The sequence below is a fragment of the Tamandua tetradactyla genome, chromosome 7 (genome assembly GCF_023851605.1).
Source record: "Tamandua tetradactyla isolate mTamTet1 chromosome 7, mTamTet1.pri, whole genome shotgun sequence".
NCBI classification, from domain to species: domain Eukaryota; kingdom Metazoa; phylum Chordata; class Mammalia; order Pilosa; family Myrmecophagidae; genus Tamandua; species Tamandua tetradactyla.
In genome coordinates, this window is record NC_135333.1 from 32,894,577 (window position 1) to 32,919,769 (window position 25,193).

Sequence of the window (25,193 nt, forward strand, 5' to 3'; positions counted from 1 at the left end):
TCAGGGAGGATTGATGAGAGTTAGAATATGTGTATGGGGAACTGGGGGATAGAGGCAAAGGCATCATACCAGTTGAGTAATTTGGATTGCCATGGTAAACGGTGTCAAGAAAAGGCAATTTAAAAAACTCGCCATATAGTATCGTTATTTCAAAAATATATACATATATTTTAACAAAAAAAGTAGAAAGGGCAGTCTCAGAAGAAGCTGTTTCGTTAAAATTGAATAATTTCAGCTTTACAAAAACCATTACACTATTTCCTTTTAAAAAAAATTTTTATTCTCATAGATCAGAATGGGTACCAAAGTTCAGCATTTGGGAACCACATCATAATTATAGACCATCTCTTAGCATGTACTACAATTAACTATGTGCTTGCTAGTTTTTATTAGCATAACTCATAAAAATAAACCTTTATGTTCTGGAACTACCTTACTTCATTCTTACTGACTGTGGTGATAATGGATTCATTGATTAATACTTTTTAAAAATTATTTTGTTCCTTCTTAATGTACTGTGGGCAGATAACCATTCTACTTAGTGTAAGAAAAAGAGAAAAAAGTCAACTCTATTAGGTGCTGAGCAGTTAATCTAGAATAGTTATCTGAACCTATAGCAAAATTTGTTGTTTTAATAATGTACACAGTCATGGTGATTATGTAAAAGTAGCAAAGACGTCACAAGTACTATTACATATTTTTTAACCAGCCTTATGGCCCCCATGAGCCAAAAATAATGGCCATGACAGATTTTCCATCATAACTTGTACATTTAATTTTTTAAGTCCATCTTTCTGTGCTCATATTTTTAAATAACAAAGACTTTAAATCTGGCAGTCCCACATCACATATTCCCCCTGTCGCATTCTCCCAGGAAATGAGGTTCATTTTGCTTTTTAGCTACATTTATTTCTGTAATCAAGAGAAGCCTAGCCAGCAACAGCTCACTGGCCTGCCCCTGCTGTGATAATGTTATCAGCTGGTCATGGGAGTGGTGGCCCCAGCAAGGGCTTTGACTTCTCATATTGAAGATTCCTGGGGCAGAGAGAGGAGGGAGAGGTTAGGATAAGCTGTGCTGGGTGTTTGGAAATGGGAACATGCTGGGTGGACTGGAGTTTGAGTGGGGTATAATTTAGGTTCTGGGTTCTCGGAAGGTGTTTATTACATAAATATTTATTGAGCATATGTGATTTATCAGGCACTGTATGATGCTGGGAATACAAAGGTAAAAAAGGCTTGACTTGTATCTTTGGAATTCAACCAATAATGTAAATGAGTAGACACAAAATGAGGCTACCTGAAATAAAGATAGACGTATAATGCCAAGTGATCCCAGTGGTTAGAGAAGCCTATGAGTTTGGAAAGTTTCCACTAAAGAGGTCATATTTGACCTGGGTCCAAGAGGATACATAAGAGTGCCTTGGCAGAGGGGTGGTGCATAAACAGGGTGGTATGGTGCAGTGTTTAAGGACTCAGGTTCTGAAGGCAGGACACCTGTGTGAACTTCAGCAAGTAACCTCATCTGTGTCTCAGCTGTCTCATTGGGAAATGGGGATAATAATAGTACTTACATCAAAGAATGGTTTTGAAGGTTAAATGAGAATTTGTTTAAAGTGTTTGGCACATTGTTTTCCTTATTATTGTTGTTAACATCTCAGATAGAGGGAATTAAATAAACAAAGGTAAGGAATTAGGAAAAAGTCTGTGAAATGGGGAGACATTAGTGGGACTGGAGTGTTGGCTGTCCTAAAGAGAGTGGAAGGGTAGGTTGGAGTTATATTCTGAGGAGTTTTGTATTCTAAGAAATTTAGATTTTATCTTGTGGAAAATGTTTTAAAATCAGCATACTTCAACTGATCTCCATGTTGAGATCTGACTGGGAAGATGAAATTGAGACAGGCAATTAAAGCAAGAGGTATGTGTGATTGAAGAATGCAAATTAAAAGACAGGAAGGAAAAAGATGAGATTTTAGCGACACTTGTGAAGTGGATCCATTGGATATGATGAGAAAGAGGGTGGAGTTGTGGGTAAGCCCCAGGCTGGGTGAATAGGCCATGCCATGAACTGGGCTGGGTGTTCAGTGGCTGAAGGAGGGGCTTTGGGTGTGTGGTGGAGTGAGGATAGGGGTTGACAGGCAGTGCATTTTGCTTTGGATATGATTTAGATGTTTCCAGGACATTTTATATAGCTTGGCAAGTGGAAATAAGGGTCTAGAGCTCAAGAGAGAAGTTTGGGAGTGATCGACATACATGAGAAAGCATGGTTTAGGCCCTGGGAGTGGCACTGATCCCTTCTCAGATGATCAGGAGAGTGGGTTGAGAACAGGAAAGAGTGTGGTGCAAGAGAAACCAGACAGGAAGAAGTTTAGGGGGAAGTGAAGGGTAGTCTTCAGGCTCCTGCTCCAGGGGAGGTCAGCTGAGCTAAGCCCTGATGTAGGCAGACTTAGCCTTGAGCGGCTCAGTGCATGGAGGTCTGTTGAAGCCCAGCACGTTGTTCATCTGCTTGCCATTGTGGTCACACTGGGAAGTCTCTCCATGAGTTTCCTGTCTCTTTCTATTGCTGCATTGGCCAGGGACTAGTTGTGTACTGGTCTGTAATCTCAGCAAAGTCTCTGATGTACACAGTGGGTGCTCAGGAAGTGAGTGAATAAGAAATCAAGGTAATTTGAATGAACTCAACAAATACTTATTGAGCACCTTTTGTGGGCCAGGAACTATGGTAGGCTCAGGGGATAAAAGTGGTGAGCAAAATAGATAAATGTCCCTGCCCTTGTGGAGCTTACATTCTAAAGCATAAATAGGAAGGCTGAAGGGAAGAAGCAAGTAGAGAAGTGATGATTGAAGGTATAAGAGTGACCTCTGAATGTTAGTCCTCTCTGCACTCTGAGCCTGGCATCTGGTATGCATTTGATAAAATTGGTTAAGTTGAACATAGGAGAGAGGGTCAGAGAATAGATCCAGGATTGAGGGGGACGGATTTGCTGCATAGATGAACAGGTTAGCCTTGGAGAAGGCAAAGGACACTTGGAAATGGAGGGAAAGATGTTTGAGGGTGTTAGTTACCCTGGGAGTCATTTTTGTAAAAATAAGAGGTGAAATAGGGATCGTGAAGGAAAATGAAAACCTTTGGAATGGTGGCCCCTTCCCCTCCAAGAAAGGGTCCGGGGAGAGGAGATACAAAAAGAACAGTCCCACCAGCTCACAAAGCTTAGTGGAGAGCCTTTACTTGTAAGCGCAATGATCTGTGGCTGCCTAGACTTTACTTTCAGCAGGTGATGGTGAAGAATGCATAAGGAGGATTGGCCTAGATAGGTTGTGGATAATCAGGGCATGAGGTCTTTAGGGGTGCTGGTGAGTGTTCCAGAGGGTTCAGGCTCTGCAAATGGCCTGGAGAAATAGGGAAGGAAGGGATCTGGGTTGGAGAGTTTTAGTGGGTCTGGGCCCCTTGTAAACCCAAAGGAGACGCCTTTAACGGTTGCCTGGAGCATTTGCAAGCACAAAGCCTTTGCAAATGAAACTGGTGGACAGTTTTATCCTTTTGTATGAAGAAAGAGTTATTGTAGAGACAATTCATGTAAGTCAGCATTTTCCTTGCATACTTTTAATATCTGGCTTTTTCAGGCTCCTGCTGCAGGAGACAGTTTGGAAGGAGGGTCACTTTATCGTCCATCTCTTCGGTGTTAACAAATTTTCATGGTTTTAAAAGAAACAGCATGACCAAAACCACATATTACCTGCCAGGCAAGCGTAGCTATCTAAAATATCAAAAATACAGAGCAAATAGATCATCTGGTGTAATTTGTTGGCAATTTTTAGATTTACTCCTGATCCTCATGTTTTCTGTTGAGGCCATGTGTTTGAAATGTTTTACCTGCTGGGACCTTTCTAATTCTGCTTAGTTCACTATTAGGGTCTGGCTTTTTTGGTCTTTGGCTTTATTTTTTTAAACATTGCTAAGATGGCCTATTATGCATCTAATGAATATTAACACCTTTGTTTTTAAAATTGCTTACCTCTAAATGGACTTTTAACAATTTGATTATCCTCTAATCAGATGTCAAAAGCTAATATTCTGTCACTGGTCTAAAACCAGAGAATCTGCCACTGAGATGAGTGCATTCAGTGGTCCCAGCACCCTCTGGCCAAGATTCATTTGGGTCTCTAGGACTAGTTGGCAGGTTTATTTGGAAGTCAAGTTAGAAAATATAATCTATTTTTTCCTCAGATTTTCCCCCACTCATACTCATCCCCACTCATACTGTACTCCTGGAGAAGGGGTCAGTTGTTGGTTTGCTCATTTTTAGGTTATGAAACTCTTGCTGGTGTTTATGTTTCCTCTTGTTTTGGTCTGAGGCACTGGTAGGACAGACGGGTTTAAGTGGGCAGTTATGACCTACTTTATTCAGTAGTTCTCTCTGAGGCTCTATGTGGCCAAATTTAAAAACACTGCTCTGAATCGTTCTTCCACAAGGCTCTGTACTGAGAAGGGCATGAACTAATATTCATTAAATGCCTTTTTTATAGCAGATACTTCATGTTACTTCATTTAGTTCTCATGGCATCCTGATGTGGGGACTGGTGTTCTCTTCATAAGAAAAATAGAGGGCAGAGAGCTTAGTAGTAGATTGAGACCACACAAACTCAGTGCTGGAACTGCAACGTGTGTTCTCTTTCTAAGCCTTCTTAAGTCCAGACAGAATAATTCATTGATTGATTGGATGAATCCCTGTTTGGTAAAGTGGAACATCTTAAGTAAAATACGGACATGAATGGTGGGAACTGAGATGGGAAATGGGGTTCCTCAGCCCTGCATCCATAATCGAAAACGAAACACAGTGAGGTCTGCACTCATGGCTGCAGAGCCAGAGGCCCCTGGTGGCATGTCCTAGGTGACCACTGAAAGGCATTTTTCCTTTTGAGCAGCATGACAAGTGAACAAAACTAAAAAAGAGAAATCACTGAATGATTTAAAAAAAACAACAACTTTGTTTCAGATGATTAATTGAAAGTCCAAATTGATTAATAAAGAGACATTGGATTTTAACTGTATTGAGTTTAAGTAGTAACTCTTAAAGTATAATCAAATAGAGGGTTTATCAAAGCCTATAATGGAGAAAATAGAAGTCATTTGCAATTAAACAATAATTAAAGACAAGTACATGCCCAGTGATTTTTAAAGTGCTTGAAAATAATTAGTTTTCTTAAGTAGGTTAAACATCTGGGTTACAAGCTTGTTTACATTATTAACTTAGCAAACCTGTTCTTCATGGATATTGCAAAGATGAACTTCAGTTTGTCTATCTGAATTATCACAACTTCTAATTTAATGGATACCCTTTTTAAAAAAGATACTTTTATGTTATTTTTTAAACTTTAAAAATAATAATCTTCTCTAATTCTTCTTCTTGAACAGTTCAGTCCTAAAGCTTATTAAGTAGACAGAACAAGATAGGTGGCGTGGCAAAGAGTATCAGAGCCCCAGTAGGCTGAGGAGGGCCCCACATAAAAGGAGCGTCTGGTTTCGGGTGGATAACAGAGGTGAAGAGGGATGAGAAGGGCATCAGTGTTGGGGGGTGGGGAGTGTAGCAGCAGCAGTGGGAGATTGGTTAAATATAACAGGGTTGATCAAGTAAATATGTTAAAGGGTAATATATGGAGCCAGTTCTCTCTTGGAAAAAGAAGTTACAGATTTTGAGAGGGAGAACCAGAATGAACTCCATTAGATTGGAATCAAATATTGGTGTGGACTCATGGATTTTAATGTGTGTGTATATATAATATAAATGTAAAATGCATGCACACATGTATGTGTATTTATGTGTTTGTGTGCATATACATACACACAGGCATGCATAAATAAATTTCCCAGCTCTGTCCACTGAGAGATTGAGCGTGCCTAGGAGCAGCAATACCCCAGTGGCCATGAGCACATCAGGTGCTAGATCTTGACTTCTAAATACCATTTTATATTGAAAGGAGCCCCAGCTTCTTGGAGAAATGCCTGATTATAGGATTGGGACTGAAAAATTTAAGATGAACCTCAAGCATCATATTCCAGAAAGCAAGGAAGTCCCCAGAGAATGATGGAGACATGTCAAAAGGACGCTGAAACCAGTTTGAAAATGCTCCCTCTGACGAAATCTGAGATATTTTGATCATTAAAATATTGTGAGTGATAGCCATAGATTAAAACCTATTGAATAAAATAGAAAATTGATAGTTCTCACACAGCTTCACCTACCTTGCAAGAAAATCTTCATATGGACTCATGAATAAATTCAGAGTTTGAGGAATGGATTATTGAAATTTCAGAATACCTCACACAAAATACTTATGGGTTTATAACAGGGAAGAAGAGTAACTTTAAAGTGGAGAAACCTGACAGATACAACCTTAACCAAGTAATCTGAGTGAACATCAGCAATATTGAGACAAATCGATCCTTTTGCCATAAAGACCACTGCTAGGACAAGTGGCAAAACGCGAATGGGGCCTGATGATTAAATGATAGTGATATATTAGTGTTGATTTCTGGTTTTGATGGTTGTATTGTAGTTACATAGGAATGTGTTTTTGTTTTGTAAGAAAGTATACTAGAGTATTTGGGGTGATAATGTGTCAGATCAGCAATTTACCTTTTGTGGTTCAGGGAGAAAAAGTTCTTTGCTGCATTGCAACTTTTCTGTAAGTTTGAGATTTTTTCAGAAATGAAAAAGGATTTAAAAGGTAATGTTGCTCAAAATTTAAACCATGAAAAGTATTCTTCTATGCCCTGGAATTGATAAAACATGGTCTTCTAGGCATTTTTAAAATCTGTTTGTGAATATATAGGTACCATATATTGTAGCTCATACATAGTACTTACTGTGTGCCAGGCCCAGTGCCATTTGTAGAAATAACAGTGATCGGGAATCAAAAGGTACAGCCTCCCCCCCCCCCCGCCCCCAGTGTCTGTGTGGCGTTCTGTTCCTGGGTGGTGCCATCATTCCTTTAAGTTGTCTCTCGTGAAAGACTGGAATGTAGTGGTGGTTGGGAACTTGAGCTCTAAATTCCTGTCCCCACCCTACTGCAACTGTGAAACTTGCTCAGTGTCACTTGATTTTCTTATTTGTAGATTAGGGCTGTTACGGATTCCCCCTATCTTGAGAACTGTATGAGGTGATGCACATTAAGTGCTTACACTTCTGCCTGGCACATGACAAGTGCTCCATAAATGTTAACTATTACTGATGGACATTTAGGTTATCGTTTTTTCCTTTATTATCTTAAAATGGCCTGTGTACATTTTTGTATACTTCTGCTTTAGAAGCTTTTCAAAATATTCAGTGGCATTTCCATCATGAAGCTTTGCTTTTAATGGATTTGTTAGTTTGTTAGAGTGATGTGAAAAATGAAAAACTAAGTAGAGAATGGGACATGGGAGCTTCATTTGTCTGCAATAAGAGCAATATGGAATATGAGATACTGGCTTAATTCCAAATTTATCCTCTTAAGTGTTCGTTTACTAACAATGTTTAGTGAAAATTTCTCTGTTTTCAAATAATGCAATTTTGGAATAGCTAGATGATTTTTGCCTAAATTTGAAAGGATCGCTTAATGCTATTTACTAGGAAATGTCAAGTTATTTTTGTCTTAAGTAGCATGAGCCAAGAAGATACTGTATACAAGGTTTAGAGAACTTCTATAGATTTTGAAAATCAGAGAAAGCAGGAAATATTGTTCATTTGTTCTAAAGACATTTAACTAGAAGTTTATGTTCCTGTGAACCCTGTTTCAAGCCCTGCTTTTTAAACGCCTGAATAGGTTTTGTTTGTTTGTTTATTTGGCATGGACAGGCTCCAGGAAATGAACCCCATTCTCTGGCATGGCAGGCGAGAATTCTGCCACTGAGCCATCATTGCACCACCTCTGAGTAGGTTTTAAAATCTCAAAATGATTTTTTTTTTTTGCCACTGGTAGACCTATTTTGCAAATGACCAAAGTGGGTTAGATCAAAGTGTTAGTGAAAACCTGGGTAAGAAGAAAGGGACTAGCAAGAAAAATCAGGAAAAGTGTGGAAGAAAGATGAATGGAAACTCATGTAGAATAGGAGATGTACTTAAAAAGTAGTAAGCATAAGTGAGGTTGTCTTTTAAAAAGAGACAACCCATTTCTTGGATTAATCTGATTAATTAATTGCCTCGAGATAACTAATGATTTGTTTCTCAGTTTGGAGAGGCATAGGTCAATGGTGCTGGCTGGTAACACCACCCTCCCCCAGCACCACCCCCACAACTTTGGGAAGACGCTGGTGTTTTGTCCATATCACTGGCCCATATAGAGCTCTGGTTTTTGAAGATTTATTGAAGGGTCCTGTCCATATAATGCCTGCTGCAGTATATACAGCAGTGGACTGAGAATCCATCTGACAGTCTTACCCACTGTGTTTCTCAAAAGTTATAGCCCGTCAACATCAACAGCATTTTTTTTTTCAAATATTTCCAATAATTATTTTTAATTTTTTTTCTGGTATATTGCATTTTTTTTTATTAATTAAAGAAAAATTAACACAACATTTAGAAATCATTCCATTCTACATATGCAATCAGTAATTCTTAACATCATCACATAGATGCATGATCATCATTTCTTAATACATTTGCATCGATTTAGGAAAAGAACTAGCAAAACAACAGAAAAAGATATAGAATGTTAATATAGAGAAAAAATAAAAATAATAATAATAGTAAAAAAAAGAAAAGGAAAAAAGAAAAAAAAAAGACAAACAAACAGACCAAAAAAAACCACAAAAAAACCTATAGCTCAGATGCAGCTTCATTCAGTATTTTAACATGATTACTTTACAATTAGGTATTATTGTGCTGTCCATTTTTGAGTTTTTGTATCTAGTCCTGTTGCACAGTCTCAACAGCATTTTTATCCATCTTTCTTCGACATTCTTTTTGGCTTTTCTTGCTAGTCTCTTTCTTAGGTTTTCACAAACATTTTGATCTAACCCATTTTTCGAAATTTATTGAGGAGAGGGCATCAGACATAGACTATGTCTAAGATTATTCTCTCAGACTATGTTGAGGCCAAGTTCTGTGTCAAATACGCTTCAGCTTTGCAGATTGACATTAGCCTACTAACAGGTTTTGAAAAATGTTCATGAGTATCGGTCTCATTGTTGAGTATTGTTGTGTATTAGAGAGAAATGAATTAAGGCGTTCACACTTTTAATAAACTTAACCGATAGCTCAAAGCAAAACACATTTTTGGTCCTAAGCTGTTACTACTTTCCGGACAGGTGTCAGGACACTGTAGTACATCACAAAGACCTAACATGTCACAGCATGCATGCCAGGTTTCCAGGGTCTGGCTCTCCACCTTAATGAATCCCCATCAGGGTTGCTTCTGGCTGTATGACCTTTCTTCCTCTTTCCATGAATCCATGTCCCACTACTTGCCCTTCCATAATAGAAGTCAGCTTCATGAACATACTCTTGCTTCTACTTTAATCTCTTCCAGGTATGTCAAAAATGCACAAATGTACAGTGAAATAGACACAATTGGGAAGATGCCCCCATCCCTGAATTTTTAATTATTACTTTGATAAATTCTACCACTTTTTGGAAGATCTTTACAATTACAATACGTTCCATAGTTAAGATGAGATTTGGAGACCTGGAATCTTCTTATATATAGGTTCAGTCATCAGAATAGTCTCATGTGGTGAGATCTTCTGCTTCAAGGGATTTTGTTTTGTTTTCATTTCCTGCCACATGATAGGTGCAGCTGAGAAATATCTTAAGAAACCACTGAAAATTTTAGCCCCATTTTTCTGAAGGGTGTAGTGATCTAGAAACCAGTAGGCAGTTAGATGTAGAGTGGGAGGATAGTTGCTAACATCATCTCGGGCCTCCAGCTTGCCTTTCTTGCCTTTTATGATGCCTACCTCATTTTTTGTTTCCTTAGTTTTTTCATTTCCCCTCTCCCCAACCAAATAGTATCCCCTTCTTCAGTCTTCTACTTCTCACCCCTCAATAAATGAAAGGGTGTTTAAGAAAAAAAAGAGAAAGAAGAAAAGACACTTTACACGAAGTTTTTAGCTCTCAGCATCTTTGTATGTTGCTGTCTTTAAAATTTTAGAGGATATGAATATTTTGTGTCATGTGTAGTGTTCAGACTCTGTGGGTGCTGTATTGTTTCATTATAAGAGGAGATATGGCAGGAATGTTTTATGGGCTTGTGAATTCAGTAAGTTCTGTAAAAAATGAAAATCTAATATTTATTCAAGGACCGTAAGAGTAAACTGGGTATGTGGATTCATTTCTTTTCCTCCTTGTGGGGTTGCTGCTACCAGTCTTTCTCCACATTCACTTGCAACCATTTTGGTTCTCAGGATCTAGCAGAGCCAAGGCAGCTCTGCTGTTAACCTGCTCTTCTGCTTTCTAGGTCTCAATTGTCTTCAGAAAAATGCTGACAGGTGACTAGCTAGAGCAAATTTCATGTGTTGCAAGCAATTTGGAACTGGGGTTGTAATGTTAGCACCAGTGTTTGTAGTAAGCATTATGTATCTCTGAATGATACATATAAAACCAACAAGGTGGGGGTAGGAGGTGAGATGTTGCTCCCTGGCCTCTTTGATACTCTTCTGGTAGAATAATTTCCTCTGGTAACTACAGAGCTGCCTGAGGCTGTCAAAAAGCTCTGCAATGCTTACACCATCAGCTATTTTTCTCTTGGCTGCTGTTGCTTTTCTTTTTTCTTCTACTCTTCTTCTTCTTGTTTTTTTTTTATAAGTTGCCAAGTACTTGGTTTTTGTAGATACCAACATCACTGAAATAGGGATAGTAAATATGTAGTTGGAGTCTAACCTTCATTTTTCATTTATCTAGTGAAATTATTGATATTAAGTATCCTAATCAGGTATAAATTTGAAAATACTGATGTATTTTTAAAGCAGTTTTATTGTAAACTATATATACAAAGCTAAGAAAGAAAAAGCAGTGATTTTCAAAGCACACCTCAACCAGTAGTTACAGAACAGATCCCAGAGTTTGTCATGGTCTACCATTCCACCAGTTCAGATTTTTCCTCCTAGCTGCTCCAAAACACTGGAGGTGAGAAAGAATATTAATGCACTGATTCAGCAGTCATTCTTGTTTGTTAAATCCTATTTTTTTCTGTTATACCTTCTCCTCTTCTGATCCCTCTCCCATTCTATAGGGTTCTTTAGGGAATGCCAGTTCTGACTTATTCATGTTGAGAAGGGGGTCAAGACAAAAGAATAGGGGAATGTAATCAGTCAGTAATCTTAGAGAGGCTGTTTGCTCTGGGTTTCAGGATTTATCTGGGTTTCAGAAATTATAGGTTCCAGGGAAGCAAACTTAGTACCTGAAACCTTTATAGACTCTCAAATTAAACTTAGGTGTTCTTTTATTTATTTATATATTTTATTATTATTATTATTTTTAACATGGGCAGGCACCAGGAATCGAACCTGGGTCTCCGGCATAGCAGACGAGAACTCTGCCAGTGAGCCACTGTGTCCCGCCCTAACCTATGTGTTCTTAAGAGTCAATAGGACTGGTGTTGATTGGGGTTTAGCAAACCATGGCAATTAGCACAATCTAACTGATGCTTACATTAGAATAGTGTCCAGGATAGTCTCTTCACTCAGTTTAATCTGTCTTGGCCACTGATGCCTTATTTTATTACAATTTATTTCCCCCTTTTTGGGTCTAGAAGGCATTGTCCATCCCACAATGCCAGGGCCAGACTCATCCATGGAAATCATGCCTAGGTTGTCAGGGAGATTTTTACCCCTGAATATCATGACCACCTACGGGGAGGATAATGATTTTCCTTGCACAGTTGAGCTTAGAGAGAGAGAGGCCACATCTGAGCAATAAAAGAGGCTTCCAGGAAACAACTCTTAGACCTTGTTATGGGTAATCTTAGCTTCTCCCTTAAGTTTCATAAGGGCAAACCTTAGAATCAAGGGCATGGCCTATTTTCTTGGGAGTCCCCAGTGGTTGAGAGGGTACCTGGGATTTCCCAGATAGGAATCCTTTGGACCCTCAAGGAACTCTACCAGTACTTTTTAATTATCAGCCCACCATAGCCTGAGATGTATCCTGGTATTCCATTAACCTATAAAGAATTACAGGGCCTCATTCCCATTCTGGACCCCAGGAGTTTAGATAGTATAAATGAACCACTAGACAGGTTGATTTAGATTATGTGTTACAGAAGATTTAAATATAGTAAATCTCTCTGACCTTAGTCTCGTGTAGTAGGTGGAGTTCTAGAAATACACTATATGATTTACTGTAGACACAGATTGGCCTCGTTTTTAACTCTAATTGAGGCCTGATCTCTTTTTTGGTTACTTATGGCTGTAGCAGTCCATTTCTGGGTCTTAGGTGTCACAGAGTTATTCAGAGTTCAGGTTAACACTGGCTGATACACATATAGCTGTGTCTCAAAATTTAGAAATTCATTTACAACTTCAGACTTAGTGTGGCTGCTTTAAGGGCTTACGATCTAGGCTCCACTTTTCTTATAAGTGTTTTCTGAAAGAGACCTTAGCATATCTCTTCTTTTGTTTCAGGCTTATTTTGCACAAAACATGGTCCCCAGGGTATATTCAGTTCATTGTGTTTCTTTTGACATCCTTCCTTTTATGTAGCCATACCATATTCCATCATATAAATGTATCATAGTTCGCCATTCTGCTTCTCAGTCTTTTTACCTTTTAGCTCCCTCCATCTATTGGGCATTATGGATAATGTCCAAAAATAAACCAATCTTGTCCTACAGTATCATCACTTGGATGTACAATTAGCAACACTCTCAATTTTAGGCAATTATCATTGGTCTATAGAGACAAAGAACCGACAAACACAGTTTACCAACTATCAAATCAAAACTTCCCCTTAATTCTTTTTTTTTTTTAACTTTTTTTATTAATTAAAAAAAATTAACAAACAAAACATTTAAATATCATTCCATTCTGCATATACAATCAGTAATTCTTAATATCATCACATAGTTGCATATTCATCATTTCTTAGAACATTTGCATCGATTTAGAAAAAAATAAAAAGACAACAGAACAAGAAATAAAATGATAATAGAGAAAAAAACTATACATGCATACCCCTTACCCCTCGCTTTCATTTACCACTATTTCAAACTGAATTTAACATTTGCTCCCCCTATTATTTATTTTTATTCCATATGTTCTACTCTTCTGTTGATATAGTAGCTAAAAGGAGCATCAGACATAAGGTTTTCACACTCACAGAGTCTCATTGTGAAAGCTGTGTCATTGTTCAATCATCATCAAGAAACATGGCTACTGGAACACAGCTCTACATTTTCAGGCAATTCCCTCCAACCTCTCCACTACATCTTGGACAACAAGGTGATATCTACTTAATGCGTAAGAATAACCTCCAGGATAACCTCTCGGCTCTGTTTGGAATCTCTCAGCCATTGATACTTTGTCTCATTTTACTCTTCCCCCTTTGGTTGAGAAGGTTCTCTCAATCCCTTGATGTTAATTCTCAGCTCATTCTAGGGTTTTTCTCAGTCCTTTGATGCTGAGTCTCAACTCATTCCAGGATCTTTGTCCCACGTTGCCAGGAAGGTCCACACCCTGGGAGTCATGTCCCACGCAGAGAGGGGGAGGGTGGTGAGACTGCTCGTTGTGTTGGCTGGAGAGAGAGGCCACATCTGAGCAACAAAAGAGGCTCTCTTGGGGGTGACTCTTAGGCCTAAATTTTAAGTAGACTTGACCTATCCTTTGTGGGGTTAAGTTTCAAGTGAACAAACCCCAAGACTGGGGGCTCAGCCTATAGCTTTGGTTGTCCACACTGCTTGTGAGAATATCAAGAATTCAACTTGGGGAAAAAACTTCCCCTTAACTCTTGTCCCTCATCCCCCCCCACCCCACCCCCCCCACACACAATTAGTTGCCCCTGGTATTGCTGTGGTACTGCTGATGTCTTCCTTTTAAATATTGGCTATAGTGTGCATTTTTAGTTTTCCCCCATCCTCTATGCTTCTGTTGACTCTTTGTCCCCTACTGAAACTTTGAAATAGTTCATGAGAGACCTTATTTGTAATTGTAGATGTAATCAGTGGGAAACATGATACTATTTATCCCCTTTTAATCATATTTACCTTCAAGGTGACAATGTTACTTATAACCCCACTAAATATTTACCATCACTTACATCCACTCCTTGTATTTAGGTTCAACCTCATTGGGTAGCCTTCCTTCCCCCATCCCTGTCTCTAGCTTTTGTGTACCTGTAGGTCTGCTCTGTTATGCAGTGTAACTTCTGAGATTACCTATGAGAGTCATAATAGCAAAATCCTATATTATCTGTCCTTTTGTGTCTGATTTATTTCATTCAGCATTATGTCCTCAAGTTTCATCCACATTGTTATATACTTTGGGACCTCATGTGGTCTCACTGCTGTATAATATTGTATATATATGCTACATTTTGTTTATACACTAGTCTGTTGACAGGCACTTAAATTGTAAACATCTTTTGGCAGTTGTGAATACTGCTGCTATGAACATTGGTGTGCAGATATTTGTGTCACTGCTTTCAGCTCTTTGGGGTATAAATGATTAGTAGAATTGTTGGGTCAGCAATATCCCCCTTTTGTTTCTGATTTTGCCTGTTTGCATTGTTTCTCTTTTTTTCTTTGTTAGTCTGGCTATGGATCCATCAATTTTATTGATTACTTTTCAAAGAACCAACTTTAGGTTTTATTGATTCTATATTATTGTTCCAGTTTGTTTATTTCTGCTTTAATCTTTATTTCTCCTCTTTTATTTGCTTTAGGGTTAGTTTACTGATCTTTCTCTAATTTCTGGTAATTAGAGATTGGTAATTGCTTAATTGGTAAGCAATTAAGTCCTCGAATTTTGCTCTTTTTTGTTTTTGAATATAGGCAATTAGGGCAATGAATTTCCCTCTCAGCACTGCCTTTTCCGCACCCCTAAGTTCTGATATGTTGCATTCTCGTTATCTTTTGTCTCCAGGTATTTACTGATTTCTCTAGTAATTTCTTCATTGACCCACTTATTTAAGAGTGTTGTTCAGTTCCATATATTTGTGAAAGCTCTGGTTCTTTGGTGATTATTAATTTCCAGCTTTCACTCTGTTGTGGTCAGAGAAAGTGCTCTGGATAATTTCAATCTTATTAAATCTATAAAGACTAATTTTGTGTCCCAGCATATGATCTTTCTTCTTTAGTGCACATTGAAAACATTCTATGTGCACTAGAGAAGAATGTATATCCTGGTGTTTTTCGGGTATAATGATCTATATATGTCTGTTAGGTCTGATTCATTTATCCCATTGTTTAGGCTCTCGATTTCCTTGTTGATTCTCTGCCTGGTTGTTCTGTCTATAGAAGAGAGTGGTATATTGAAGTCTCCCACAATTATTGCTGAAACGTTTATAGCTCTCTTCAGTTTTGCCAATATTTGCCTCATGTACTTTGTAGCTCCTTGATTGGGAGTATAACATTTATGATTGCTATTTCTTCTTGGTGAATTGTCCCTTTTATTAATAAGTAGTGTTCTTCTTTGTCTCTTATGACACTTTTGCATTTAAAGTCTATTTTATCTGATATTAGTATAGCTACTTCTGCTTTCCTTTAGCTACAGAGCTTGCAAAGAATTATCTTTTTCCATCCTTTCACTTTCAATCTATTTATGTCTTTGGGTCTAAGAATGTCTCTTGTAAATAACATACAAATGGATTATAAGTATTGATTTTTTTTTTTATTTTTTAATTGTGAAATATAGGATATATACAGAAAAGCAATAAATTTCAAAGCATATTGTAGCAAGTAGTTATAGACCAGATTTCAGAGTTTTTATAGGTTATAGTTCTACAATTTTAGGTTTTTCCGTCTAGAGACTAGAGACTAAAAGAAATATCAGTATAATGTTTCTGCAGTCGTATTCATTTGTTAAATCCTGTCTTCTCTGTTATAACTCCACCTTCTCCTTTGATCTTTCTCCCAATCTTTAGGGATCTTTGTGCTATGCCCATTCAAACTTTTTCTTATTGGGAAGGGCTGTCAGTAATATGGGGTGGGGGGTGGAACTAGATGATGTTCTGGAGAGGTTGGCCCCTCTGCATTTCAGAACTTACCTGGCCTTGGAACCCACCTGGAGGTTGAAGGTTTCTGGAAACCAATCATAGTGCATGGAAACTTCGTAGACTCTTGGAGAGACCATTAGATATGCTTTGGAATGGGCAGGAATGTTTTTGGTTGGGGTTTAGCAAACCATGATACATTAGCAATATCTAGCTGAAGCTTGCCTAAGAGTAGCCTCCAGAATAGCCTGTTGACTGTATTTGAACTCTCAGCCACTGATACCTTATTTGTTACAATTCTTTTCCCCCTTTTGGTAAGGAAGGTATTGGCCACCCTATGGTGCCAGGGCCAGGCTCATCCCTGGAAGTCATATCCCACATTGCCAGGGAGACTTTGACTCCTGTATGTCATGTCCCACATAAGCGGGGGGGAGGGGGGTGGGTAATGATTTTACTTGCAGAGCTGGGCTTTTGTGGGGGAGGGCACACATCTGAGCAATAAGAGATCCTCTGGAAGTAACTCTTAGGCATAAGTAAAGTAAAGGAAGAGTTAATTTCTGCACTACGTAAATAAGCTTCACAAGAGCAACCTTCAAGATCACGGGCTTGGCATATTGATTTGGGAGTTCCTAATGTTTGAGACAGTATCAGGGGTTTCCCCAGTGGTAAAGTTTAATAGTTCCATATTTTTCTCCCATCCATCAAGGGATTTTGCCAATACTTTTCAGTAATCTTCTCAGCATACTCTGGGATGTATCTGGACATTAGCATTAAGCTATATGGAATCACAAACCCTCATTTCTATTCTGGGCTCCATGTGTTTGGATTGTTTAAATGATGTCTACAGACAGCTTAAGTTCGATTGTGCGCTACAGAAAATTTAGGTTTTGGACTAAATAAACCTCTCTTCCTTTGATCTCAGTAGTTATTTTAAAACACAATGTCCTCCTTACCCATGTATTCTGATTTACCTTAGTCTTGACCCATTTGACCTCGTTCTGTTTTTTTTACTTGATAAAACAGCATACAAATATTCTTAACGTGCAAACATTCCATACATAGTATACAATCTGGCTCACAGTATCATCACATAATTGTGTATTCATCACTGTGATAACTTTTTTGAACATTTGTATCACTCCAGAAAAAGAAAGAAAAAAGAAAAAACTCATACATACCATACCTCTCACCTTTCCTTGTCATTGACCACTAGTATTTCCATCTACCCAATTTATTTTAACTTTTGTTCCCCCTATTATTTGTTTATTTTTTATCCAAATTTTTACTCATCTGTCCATACCCTAGCTAAAAGGAACATCAAACACAAGGTATTTACAATCACACAGTCACATTGTAAAAGATATATCATTATACAGTCATCTTCAAGAAACATGGCTACTGGAGCACAGCGCTACAGTTTCAGATACTTCCCTCTAATCACTCCAATACACCATAAACTAAAAAGGGATATAGTGTAAGAATAACCTCCGGGATAACATCTTGACTCTGTTTGAAATCTCTCAGCCACTGCAACTTTATTTTTTCTCATTTCTCTCTTCTCCCTTTTGGTCAAGCAGATTTTCTCAAACCTTTAATGGCAGTTCCCATCATGTCCCATGTAGAGGAGGAGGCAGTGAGTTCACTTGCTGTATCGGCTTGAAGAGAGCGGCCACATCTAAACAAAAAAAGAGGTTCTGTGGGGCTGACTCTTAGGCCTGATTTTCAGTAGGCTTAGCCTTTCCTTCACAGGAATAAGTTTCATAGGGGCGACCTCCAAGATCAAGGGCTTGGTCTGTTGATTTGGTTGTTCCCACTGCTTGCTAGAATATCAGAAGTTCTCCAAATGGGGAAGTTGAATATTGTCCCCTTTCTCCCCATTCCCCCAAGGGACTTTGCAAATACTCCTTTATTCACTGTCCAGATTTCTCTGGAATTTATTAGGGCATCATACTAACCTGGACAAACCAACAAAATCTCATGCCCTATTCAAGATTCCATGTACTTAATGGTGTTCAGCTAAACTGACCATTCAAGTTAAATTAGGAAATGCACTACCCGAAATATAAATTTTGTACCAAATAAACATCTTTTCTTTTAGTCTCACACAGAAGTTGAAGTTTTAAAATAGGGATGATATCATCCTGTACCCAATCATCTGATATACCTTAGTCCTATCCAGATAAGCTTCATTTATTTCCCTACTTGATGTCTGATCAGTTTTTCAACTTTTTAAACAGTTCCTGTATGGGGTAGTGCTGACTTTCAAAGCTTTAGAGCTCTCACTCTGACTCTCAGGTGTCACATAAATACTCGAAGTTTCTGAGAAAGACCATGTTATATACAAACAGGTCAGTATCTCAGAATTTAGAATTAACAATTACACCTCCTGAATATAAGTGACTGCTGTAAGAGCTTACAATCTAGAACCCTTTACAATAGGCTCCAAACCTGATAATCCATGTTCTCGACATTAGTTCACTGGATTTTATATTATAGTTAGTCCATATAATTAGGCATGGTCATATTTGTCTTTTTGTTCCTGAAATTTCATTCAACATACAGCCTATAAGCTTCATTCATCTAGTTGCGTGCCTCACAATTTCATTCCTTCTTGTGGCCATTCGATAGTCCATTGTATATATACACCATAGTTTCCCCTTCCATTCCTCAGTCATTGTGCCCTTAGGTCACCTCCATTCATTGTGGATCTTGAACACTACCTCCAGAAACACCAGTGTGCAAACGTCCATTCATGTCCTCCGAGTATATACTGAGCAATGGGGTTTCAGAATCATACGACAACCCCACCGCTAGCCTCCTGTGGAATCACCACACTGACCTCCAAATGGCTAGACCTCTCATTTCCCTACCGACAGTGTATAGGTATATCTCTCTCTCCTCATTCTGTCTAGCATTTGTTTCTCTCTGTTCATTTTTAAAGTTTTATTCACACATCATACAGTCCAGTCTAATTATAAAGACATGGCTTCGCCACCATACTCTATCTGAAAACATTTCCTTTCCTTCTGCACAGAATCCATACCCCTTTCCCAATTCCCCACCCCCACCCCCGCCTGTTGACATTCAGTTTTGGCATAATGCCTTTGTTACATTCAGCAGAAGCATATTCCGTGTTACTGATGACACTAGACACTAACTTACATTAATTGTACTTTTTCTCATATACTGCCTATTTTTAGCACCCTACAGTACTGACATTCGTTTGTCTCCCTCATGCAAAAACATTTTTTAATTTGTGTATTTAATCACCATCATTGTCCACTTTAGGCTTTCTTAAATTATACCATGTCAATCTTTATCCTGTGTCTTTCCTTCTGGTTTCATAGTTTAACTGCATTCTTATCTCTAATTGAAGCTTGATTTCTTTTTTCATTTCTTTAACAGTTGTTATATGTAGCAATGCTGACTTTCAGACCTGCAGAACTCATACTTATATGTCACCTAGGGACCCAAAGTTCCAGGGAAATACCAGGTTATACATATATAGCACAGCCTCTCAAAACCTAGAAATAACGATTACAGCTGTAGACTAAGTGTGATGCTATAAGAGCTTACAGATTAGCCCCCGATTTTCTTGTAAGTATTTTCTAAATGAGATCATACAATATTTGCTCTTTTGGTTCTGGCTTATTTTACATCTCATAATGTCCCCAGGTTCATTCACCTCATTGCCTGCCTCAGGACTTCATTCCTTTCTGTAGCTACACAATATTCTATCATATGGATACACTACAGTTCACCATTCTACTTCTTAGTCATTGAATCTTTCACCCACCTCCATCCACTGAGCATCATGTATACAATGTCTAAAGTCAACAGACCATGGCTCACATTATTCTCACTTAATTGTATAATCATTAACACACTCAATTTTGGACAATTTTCATTCTCCCAAGAGAAAAATAACCAATAAACACACTCACCAAATAGAAAATCCAAATCTCCCCTTAGCATGTGTCCTCCCCCAAGTATTTACCCCTGGTATTGCTCTGGTACTTTAGATGTCTTCCTGTTAAACATAGCCCATAGCATGCAAAAGTAATTTTCCCCCTGTATCCCTGAATTATATACACTTTGTGCAAGATTAATACCTTTGAAGTAGTCCACACAAGAATTTATTGCTATTTATAGTGTTAATTGGTGGAATACATGTCTCTGTATAACCCTTTTCAATCATGTTCACCTTTAATATAGCAGTATTACTTACTGGCCCACCAATGAACTGCCTTCACTACTATGCATTTCCTTACATTTATGTTCAACCTCATTAGTGAACCATTCAACCATCTCTAGTTTCTTTGTATCTCTAGGTCCCCTAATTCTGTGTTATAAGCCTCTAAGTTTACTTTGCCAAGATCGTAAAAGCAAAGTCATATAGTACCTATCCTTTTGTCTGACTTATTTCAGTCATCATTATGTCCTCAAGGTTCATCTATGTTGTCATATGCTTCAGGACCTCCTTTCATCTTAACTGCTGCATAATATTTCATCATATGTATTACCACATTTTGTTTGTCCTCTTTTCTGTTTATGAAACTTGGATTGTTTCCATCTTTTAGCAGTGTGAATAATGTTGCTATGAACATCGGTGTGCAAATGTCTGTTCATATCACTGCTTTCAGCTCTTCTGGTTATATGCTGAGTAGTGGTATTGCTGGGTCATAGGGCAACTCAATACTTAGGGAAGTATTGAGTATAAGGAAAGTATAAGGAAATGCCAACCTGTTTTCCATAGCAGCTGTATCGTCATATACATTCCCACCAGCAGTGCATAAGTGTCCCAATTTCTCCACATCCTCTCCAACGTTTGTATTTTCCTAAGCCATTCTTAGATGTGTGAGGTGATATCTCATTGTAGTCTTCTCCTGCACTTCCCTTATAACTAATGAAAATGAACATCTCCTCGTGTGCTTTTTAGCCATCTGTATTTGTTCTTTGGGAAAATGTCTATTCATATCTTTAGCCCATTTTATAATTGGATTATTTGTTCTTTCATTGTTGAGTTGTATGATTTCTTTATGTACGCAAGATATCAAACCTTTATCCAATATGTGATTTCCAAATATTTTCTCCAGTTGATTTGGCTGTTCACCTTTTGACAAAGTCTTTTGAAGCACAAAAGCATTTGATTGTGAGGACTTTGTATTTATCTATTTTTATTTCTTTGCCTGTGCTTTGGGTAAAGTTTAGGGAACTACCTCCTGTTACTAGTTCTTAAAGATGTTTCCCTTTAGTTTCTTCAAGGAGTTTTATGGCACTGACTCTTATATTTAGGTCTTTGATTCACTTTGAGTTAATTTTTTTATAGGGTTAAGGTAATGGGTCCTCTTTCATTCTTTTGGCTATTGATACCCAGTTCTCCCATGCACATTCATTTGAAAAGACTTTTCTGTCCCGGTTAAGTGGACTTGGGGACCTTGTCAAAGATCAATTGAGGCTAGATTTGGTAGTGTGTCTCCACACTCTCAATTTGACTCCATTGGTCAATACCTATCTTTGTGCCAGTACCATACTGACCACTGTGGCTTTGTAATAAGCTTTAAAAACAGAAACTTATAGTCCTCCCGCTTCATTTTTTTTTTCTTTAGGATATTTTTAGCTATTTGAGTTCCCTTTCCCTTCAAAAAGAATTTGACGGCTAACTTTTCCAAATCTTCAAAATAGGTTGGTATTACATTGAATCTATAGATCAATTTGGGTAGAATTGACATAGTAACTACATTTAACCTTCATATCCATGAACAGGGAATGTCTTTCCACCTATTTAGATCTTTGATTTATTTTAGCAATGTTGCATAGTTTTCTGTGTACAGGTCTTTTACATCCCTGGTTAAGTTTATTCCTAGATACTTGATTCTTTTAGTTGTTATTTTGAATGGAATTTTTTCCTTAATTGTCTCCTCAGTCTTTTGCTTGTTTGTTTTTGCACATGAATCTTGTATCTCACCACTTTGGTGAATTTATTAGCTCAATAAGCTTTGTCATCAATTTTTCAAGTAGAGAATCATGTAGTCTGCAAATAATAAAATAAAACTTCTTTCCAGTTTCATTGAATTTTATTTCTTTTTCCTGCCTAATTGCTCTAGCTAGAACTTCTAGTACAATTTTGAATAATCTTTTGCTGGTGTGAAATGATTTATGTCCCCTAGAAAAGTCATGTTTTAATCCTAATCCCATTTTATAGGGCAGCCATTTCTTCTAATCCCTATTCAATACTATATGTTTGAACCTTTAATTAGATTATCTCCTTGGAGATGTGACTCAGTCAAGAGTGGTTGTTAAGATGGATTATGTGGAGACATGTCTCCACCTGTTCCAGGTGGGTCTCGATTACTTTATATAAGAGGAAACATTTTGCAGAAAGCTGGAGATTCAGAGAAAACAAAGAAGAAAGACAGAACCATGAGAAAGCTACAACAGAGAACACCATAGAACCACGATACAGAGTGTCCACCAGCCAGCGACTTTTGGAGATGAAGAAGGAAAATGCCTCCTGGGGAGCTGTAGAAGAAGCTAGCAGTTGACACCATGTTCGCCATGTTCCCTTCCAGCCGAGAGAGAAACCCTGATCACGTTCACCATGTGTCTCTCCACTTGAGAGAGAAACTTTGAACTTCATTGGCCTTCTTGACTCAAGGTAGCTTTCCCTGGATGCCTTAGATTGGACATTTCTATAGACTTGTTTTAATTGGGACATTTCCATGGCCTAAAAACTGTTAACTTGCAACATATTAAATTCCCCTTTTTAAAAGCCATTCCATTTCTGGTACATTGCATTCCGGCAGCTAGCAATCTAAAACCATTGTAATGACAGAGGGCATCCTTGTCTCATTCCCACTCTTAGGGGGAAGGCTTTCAGTCTTTTACCATTAAGTGTGATGCTGACTGTTTTTTTCATATATGCCCTTCTTCCAGTTGGGGAAGTTTCCTTCGATTTCTACTTTTGGAAGTGTTTTTATCAGAAAAGGATGTTGAATTTTTTGAATGCTGTTTCAGCATCAATTGTGATGATCATGTGATTTTTGTTCCCTTTCAATTTGTTAATATAAAATTTTACATTGATTTTCTTGTGTTCAGCTGCCCTTGCATTCCTGGTATAAACCCCATTTGGTTGTGACATAAATTCTTTTAATGTGTCATTGTTTTTGGTTTGCTAGTATTTTATCGAGAATTCATTAGGGAAATTGGCCTGCAGTTTTCCTTTCTTACAGCATCTTTACCTCATTTTGATATTAGTGTGATGTTAGTGTTATAAAATGAGTTAGATAGTGTTCCTTTTTCTTCAGTTTTTTTGGATGAGTTTGAGCAAGTTGGAAAGGGGGGTGTTAGGGTTTTTGCACTAGGTGAATGGTCTCCAATTCTCTGCGTCTGAATTCCTCAACTTTTTCATGCAGGGCCTTCTATGTAGTGTAGAAGACCTTCTCAGGTCATTTGCACACTGGAACTGCTGTGCCAGTTCCTTTTCTGTCATTTCTCTAGCTGTTCCTTGGAGCAGGGGTGAACACGGCCTATCCTCTTCTGCCGTCTTCTCTAAATCCTTGATTGTATTTTTAATCCATTCTGATAATCTGTATGTTTTAATTGGTGAGTTTAGTCTGTTAGCCTTCAATGTTTTACTGTAAAAGCAGTTCTTGAATCTAACATCTTACCCTTTAGCTTTTATTAGTCAAATCTGTATATTCTTTTCCCTCTTTCTCTTTTTATCCCTTAAATTACCATTACTGGTATTCAATTCTGTGCCCTCTGGGCCTCCCTTGTCTGTCTTTTTTCTTTTTCTTTTTTCAACTGGCGATTCTCCCTTTAGTATTTCTTGTAGGACAGGTCTCTTGTTGACCAGTTCTCTCTGTCTTTGTCTTTTAAGATTTTAGTCTTTCTTCCATTTTGAAGGACAACTTGGCTGGATAAAGAATTCTTGGCTGGGAGCCTTTCTTGTTTAGGATTTCAAAATATTGTACTAGTGCCTTCTTGCTTCCATGCTGCCTTTTGAATAATCCAAACTCAGTCTTATGAGTTTTCCCTTGTATTTAGCAGGCCATTTTTCTCGTGCTGCTTTCAGTACTTTGTTTCTCTTCCACATTTTACAGTTTGATTATTATGTGTCTTGGAGTAGGCTGTTTGGGTTTTTATCTATTTGGAGTTCTTTGGGCCTTTTTGGTTTGCTTATTTATGTCTTTTATAAGGGTTAGAAGTTTTCCCCGATTATATCTTCTGCTAACTTTCCCAGTTGTTCTAGTATGCTAGCTACTGGAATACAATATGCCAGAAACAGAATAGCTTTTAAAAAGGGGAATTTAATAAGTTGCTAGTTTACAGTTCTAAGACCGAGGAAATGTCCCAATTAAAGCAAGTCTATAGAAATGTCCAGTTTAAGGCCTCCAGGGAAATATACTTTGGTTCGACAAGGCCAATGAAGTTCAGGGTTTCTCTCTCAAGTGGAAGGATACATGGTGAACAAGGAGTCACCTGCTAGCTTTCTCTCCTGGCTTCCTGTTTCATGAAGCTCCCTAGGAGGTGTTTTCCTTCTTTATCTCCAAAGGTCATTGGCTTGTGGACTCTTTGCTTCTCATGGCTGTGTCATTCTTCTCTGCTCTCTCTGAATCACTATCATTATGTTCCCTCTTTTATAGGACTTCAGAAACTAATCAAGACCAACCCAAATAGGTAGAGACATGTCATCACCTAATCCAGCTTAACAACCACTCTTTTTTTAAAAAATAATTTAAAAATATTTTTTAAAAATACGAAATGCAAACATTCTTAATTTTTCATCATTCCATACTACATATATAATCAGTAATTCACAATATCATGACTTAGTTGCATATTCATCATCATATCATTCCTTGGAACATTTGCATCTATTCAGAAAGAGAAATTAAAAAAACAGAACAAAATTCATACATACCATACCCCCCACCCCTCCCCCTCACTGATCACCAGCATTTCAATCCAAATTTATTTTAACATTTGTTTCCCCTATTATTCATCTTTATACCATATGTTTTACTCATCTGTTGATAAGGTAGATAAAAGGAGCATCAGACACAAGGTTTT

General features: G+C 37.9%; 1 protein-coding gene across 15 annotated transcripts in view; it reads left to right on the plus strand.

Annotated features, from left to right (window-relative positions):
- TNRC6B (trinucleotide repeat containing adaptor 6B) overlaps positions 1-25,193 on the plus strand; it is a 384,364-nt gene that overhangs the window by 234,030 nt on the left and 125,141 nt on the right. For 7 of the 15 annotated variants that reach the window (XM_077168899.1, XM_077168909.1, XM_077168903.1 and 4 more), the window contains exon 1: positions 6,953-9,507. The exons of the other annotated variants lie outside the window; for them this stretch is intronic. In XM_077168899.1, the coding sequence (XP_077025014.1) occupies positions 9,323-9,507 (185 nt within the window). In that variant the 5' untranslated portion in view covers positions 6,953-9,322. Of the gene's footprint in view, positions 1-6,952; positions 9,508-25,193 lie in introns of those variants that run through there. 15 annotated transcript variants of the gene reach the window in all.